Source organism: Sphaeroforma arctica (genome assembly GCF_001186125.1).
Source record: "Sphaeroforma arctica JP610 unplaced genomic scaffold supercont1.150, whole genome shotgun sequence".
Classification (NCBI taxonomy): domain Eukaryota; class Ichthyosporea; order Ichthyophonida; genus Sphaeroforma; species Sphaeroforma arctica.
In genome coordinates, this window is record NW_014040408.1 from 126,313 (window position 1) to 132,490 (window position 6,178).

The 6,178-nt window shown below is 37.1% G+C and overlaps 2 protein-coding genes across 2 annotated transcripts; one reads left to right on the forward strand and one right to left on the reverse strand.

Annotated features, from left to right (window-relative positions):
• Positions 1–1,460: 1,460 nt before the first annotated feature.
• SARC_03089 (hypothetical protein) lies at positions 1,461–4,681 on the reverse strand (the record flags this gene model as incomplete). Its single annotated transcript, XM_014303142.1, has 3 exons — positions 4,371–4,681; positions 2,094–2,159; positions 1,461–1,592 (listed from the first exon to the last, which is right to left on the reverse strand). The coding sequence occupies exons 1-3, from the start codon at positions 4,665–4,667 to the stop codon at positions 1,461–1,463; spliced, it is 495 nt and encodes a 164-aa protein (XP_014158617.1). The 5' UTR covers positions 4,668–4,681.
• A 433-nt stretch (positions 4,682–5,114) lies between these two features.
• Positions 5,115–5,878, forward strand: SARC_03090 (hypothetical protein; the record flags this gene model as incomplete). Its single annotated transcript, XM_014303143.1, has 1 exon — positions 5,115–5,878. A coding segment is annotated over exon 1 (716 nt), but the record flags the coding sequence as incomplete, so codon positions are not given.
• Positions 5,879–6,178: the final 300 nt, after the last annotated feature.

The following is a 6,178-nucleotide window of genomic DNA, read 5'->3' on the forward strand; positions in this document are numbered from 1 at the left end:
GAGAGAGAGAGAGAGAGAGAGAGAGAGAGAGAGAGAGAGAGAGAGAGAGAGAGAGAGAGAAGAAGAAAGAAAGAAAGAAGAGAGAGATAGAGAAAGAAAGAAAGAAAGAGAGAGAGACTGACCACTGACGACTACAACAAGACTCACAAAGTCTCAAAGTCACTTAAACTTAACTATTTCTGAAACGGATTCGGAGCAGTATCTACACAAGATACTAAACTAAATATTTGATTGAAGGCTATGATGAACTACGTGCCTAAAATTTATTTATTGTGTATACATCATGTAGTGAATACTGACTAGTGAATGCCTGTATGGCCAGTCCATTTTCATTCACAATACAATATACGTAAGAGTGTAATACAATACTTGTATACAGCTGTATATATACTGTATACAGTAAACACAAACTTCAGCTAAACAAATTCAATCTTGTATAATAAACATACACTCTGCTGAGTCTGCTCTTGACAGTCTCTTGTGTGAGAGAGTCGAGTGAGATTCTTGAGACTGAGAGTGCCAAGAAGTGCCAACAGCCAACAACTCTGCACTCTGCACAGTCTGCAGTCTACAGCTGGACTTGGGACAAGTTGGGGAAAAAAACAACTACAAAAAAACAAGTCAAGACGCCGCGAACGGAGAAATCACTCACAAGTGATAAGTCACAGTTTTGTTTTGAAAAAAAAACATTTTTTTTTTTAGAACCCCCGCGGAGGGGGTTTGAGCAAAATGTGAGAGGAAGAGTTCAAGAGAGCGAAAACTGCTATTATCGTTCGATTTCTATTGGCAACTGGAAAAGCTATAGAGTGCGAAATGTGGCGACTGTCCCGACCCAGCTATGAGCTAAAGCCTAAATACCCCGTAAATACCAAATACGGCTCAGTGGCTAACGAGTCACGACTATATACATAGTCTCGACTCACGAATCACGATTATTCACTTTTTATAGGTTCAGACTTCATACTTCAGAAGTTCAGAGTTCTTTAGAGGGTCTACAATTGTCGAACGTATTTAAATAAATAAAAATGCACATCATTGTGTATAATGATATATAGAAATGCGAATATATACAATTGTAAATAGTTGTACTGTGTGTTATTATTGTGTGTAGTGTTTACAACAACTGCACATAGATAATATCCTTTATAATTAATTTAAAAAAGGTGATGTATTTCGCAAAATCACAATAGGTCTAAATAACTTCGCTCACTTACGGTTGCTCTCAGGTCACCTCTCTCTCTCTATCGTCTATTGCGCGCGCGCGCGCGCGCGCGAGAGCGAGAGAGAGAGAGAAGGAGAGAAGGAGAGAGTGAGTAGTGGGAGTAGTATCTAGCTAGTGGAAGAGTAAGAAAGAAAGTTTATATATATATATAAAAGTTCGATGAATTGACGGCGAGATAATTATGAATTCTTTAGTACGGAAGAATATGTATTTCTAAGATGTCTGATCCTCGGAAGCATTATTGCTCCTTTTTCTCAGGTGAACTACTAATAGCATCGTCCTTTTTATCATCGGATTTCTTCTTGACAATCCCATTGGCTTTATCCTGCTCTTCTTGTAACCAGTCCAAAGCTTCCTTTGCCCGTACAACCTACGATCGCAGGCATAAATTCCGATAAGCATTTAGTATTTCGTATTCACGAACAAGGTAACAGTCGCAACTAATTTGGGATAAGTCTACCAATTGCTGGATTTGTACGCTATACACACTCCCTTGTGCAAGCGAGAGGGATATGTCGCACAACGCATCCAACCATCTCCGGCATGAACCCAGCGCGGAGGTTGATATACACATCGACACTAAAAAGCCAACGATAGCTACATGCTGCCTACAAGTCATAGACTGTAATCCATACTTTTTCAAATATGACAACGCAACATAGCAGATACAATAACCCGCTGATTTATCGATTAATATGTATAGACTGCTATTCAATGATACGGAATTGGCCTAAACGCAATCAAACAAAGACACACGGTAGTGTCCAGTGAGCAGGTTACATAAAACGCTAATATACATGTTGATTAAAGTACCAAAAACACATTCCTTCCCACTTCGAGCATACAACAATCGAGAATTTACCACTCATACCTTCGATTGCAAATAGAAAGATCCACCCTTCTTCTTCTCATTGACCGCAAAAAGATGTTCGAAATGCTGTGAAAATATGATTCGCGTTCAGACTTAGTTCCATAATTGAATTAAAGCCTGCATATGATGGACTCTAACCACAACAAGCACTTTTTAAGACAAAAGTGTAAGATATTTCAACTACTATCCAGAGGAAGCAACGCATAATTGCTGTGTAAAAGTATACGATGGGGGAGAGGATGTATTGCTTTGATCCTATTGTATCATTCAAACGAACAAATGCACACGAAGTGTTCCCTCCAAGACACCCACAGAAAAATGCAGATCACTATTCAGGTGAAAAAAGTTTATAAAAACGAAAATAACGGCTTACCAAAATAACGGCTTAGACAGATAAAGCAACAGGTCATTGGCACATACACACACCATGCGCACAAAAAATATGCAGCATTAAATAAAGCACTGAATACAGCTTATCCAAGACATATGTGCAAGTATACACAGCAATACCTGCATAAATGTATATGTGTACACACACGCGCATATAATAATATATATATATATAAATAATAATATATAGCAATATAAACAATGTATATCAAAAATAGAAAATAAACGAGAAGAAAAAGATACATGCATGTAGATAGAAAAACATAAATGTCTACATACAAAAATACAATATAAACATATTTACAGGCATATCAAAACACAATAAATTTAGATCAAGTCAATAAATATAACATACATACATACACATGCATTAAAAAGTACGAGTACGAGTATCGACATACATGTACACACAGACCCAGACCAAACAAACAAAACACAGACACACACACACGTATATATACACATAAAAATACAATATATCTAAATATAAAGATGCATATAGATATAGATGGAAATATGTCTATCCAGTTATATATATATATATATACACACATATATATAAACATATATAGTTATACATACAGATTTAAAGACAATATAGATATATACATTATATATACATATATATATGTATACGTACATGCAAACCAATGTATTTGTGTATAATTATGAACATACGGAGATAGATATGTCAATGTGTAATTATATAATATTTCGTACATATATATTTGAAAGGAACCCAAAATACATATGTGTGTATATGTATACACATATTCTAAGATAATGTGATAAATGTTTCTCAATATATATATACCTATATTCAATATATACATACCTATATATATATGTATACACACCTATATATATATGTATACACACACACACACACCCAAACACACATATATATATTTTAGTTATAGCAACAGAAATGCAAGTAGTCGTAGTTCGATAAATATATATAAAACATATATTGCAGATATATACATATTACTATTGTAGATATATACAGACAAGTATATGTATGACATATGTACATAAATGTGTGTGTATATGTATTTGAATAGATATACGTATATATATATATATATATATATAATTATAGACACACATATATAGATATATCATACATATACACACATATATATAATGTATGGAAGCAATACTATATAAATACATATATACCTCCTTATATATGCACATATACAAACACACACGCACGTATATTATATATATATATACGTTTATACACATATAACACACACACACACACATATATATATATATATGTATATATATTAAACACGCACACACACACACACACAGATATATATATATATATATATACACTGCTGGTTATAGGACACATACGCGAGTATAGATAGAAACTTAAACATACACACTCGCTCAGATACATACAAGTACAAAGCAGTACATCATGTATGCGCCTGAAGAAGTGTAAGCACAGAGTATACATCTTCGAATAAACTATAAATTTTCAGGGCATATTCACACTGCAATATGTTTATAGTTCTATACCTGTGTATGTATATATATATATATACGAACGTGTACATTTATAGTATGTACGCAGATACAAGTATATGTAAATGCGTGTCAAGTATACTTGGTGGTAGTCGTACCTGTCTCAGTGCTCAAAATAGGGGTTACTAATCACAAAATTACCACACACCAAGACACCTTAAGCGCTATACGATCATTATTCGACCAATCATTGAGATGAATTCGTATCATGACCGATTCGTATCATGACCGAATAAATGCATGCACGTAAGCATCAGGCTACATATACAAGTCAATAAATGACGACATGTTCGATATAAAACTCACGAATAACAACACATGAAAAAGCTACCAACCAATACCTACCTTCTTGATCTGTTCCGGCGAGTCCTTCTCACTGACATTCAGCACCTGTCTGGCCTGTGCTATGTCTATGCCACCGAATACCAACTTGGCATCTGGGACCTTTCTTTTTGACCCCGCCTGTGCCCCTGCATTGGCCCCTGCATTAGATGTATTAGCCCCTGCATTAGCCCCTGCCTGACTGTTCTGTGCCGCTCTCTTACCACCATTGGCGGCGGCCTGCCTGTAGGCGTCGGCAAACGCTCGGGTGACCACGTTGGTGGTGTATATTAACACCTGAGCTATGATTTTAGACGCCATGGTGATGGTTAAATATTGTGGAGAACGGTACGTATATGATTAGGGTAGGGATAGGGTTGAACCTCCAGCTGTCACACTTCGACTGTCACAATCGCCTTGATATTTATATATCTATATATCTCTTTAAAATATGGGTGTACATGGAATATTCTTTTGCTATCGTTGTTGGCGTTCCAAAATAGCTATTAAAAAAATGAACGTCACACGTTGCGCATTGCGGTGCGTGTGACTGTAAACGCCGATGTGTAATCAAAAATACTTTCAAAATTTGGTCATCAATTTATACATGTACCGAACTCATTAAAATGCTTTTCGTGAGTCATCTATATATTGGCACCGCCGGCTCCAGCTGACTAATGTTTATTTACATGGTCAAGAGATTCGAAGGAGGTTTATTGGTGGTTATATAAATATGGGTATATCTATACCTGTGATGCAAAGTGAAGGGGATGGTGTTTTGTGTTTACATTCTATGTGATTCGAACACCGTGCACGATGGACGAAGCCGACGACGACGTGCTGTTTAATCTGGATGAACCAACAAGCCCCAAAGCGAAGAAAATACTGTCAGAACTGTTCACGCAGGTTACTGGGGTTGTATACAATGACGGTAACTCTGAACAAGATGCTGCGAAAGCGGAAATGAGTACCAAGAATGTGGGTCTGGAGGGGAAAGCAAAGAAGTCTATAGCTACTAAGGCGTCACCAGGTAAATCAGCTCAACCGGACAAAAAGTATTTGAATACAAAACAAGGGAGTTCGGATAAGTCAAGGGGTATAGGAGGAGAGCCAGCGAATGAATTGGCGAAGGCTACTCAAGTTGCTCACAGAGAGGAACACATCACTCCTGTCGATAAGAACACAATTGGGTCTAGTGTCGGGAGGGATATATTAAGTAATCAAAATAATACTACCAATGCACAAATTAAACCGCCAACCAGCACCGACCATAAAATAGTCGATGATGTTAGCCAGACTGTATCCAAGGTCAAAGTTGATTCTCCGCTATCGAGAGCAAAGAAAAGCGCGAAACAGATGAACCCGAGTAGGAGATCGCCAATGATCGATAAGGCATCTTCGACATTGAACAGAACAACGACGGATATATCTGGGCATGTATTGGAAGAAACGGCACCTAAAACAATGTCTGAACTCCTCGCTGCCGATGTTTTAGACGTAAAAGCGCTGCGGAATCTTATCGCAAGATCTGGTATGTCTTGTAGTGACGCCTGCCTTGTATACTTTGTTCATATACTAACGTGTATATCCATAAACATCTAGCTTTTGTACTTTGATCATTACTTTGATCATGCAACTACAAGAGATCTTGAAGACCTTTCCTACCTTGATTGTGTGCGGTTTACTGTATATACCCACACATACATACAAACACACACACACACACAAACACATACACGTGCTCTCTCACACCCACATGCATACATACACACACATATATGCACAAACACAGACGTGGACATATACACACACACACACACACGCATACACAC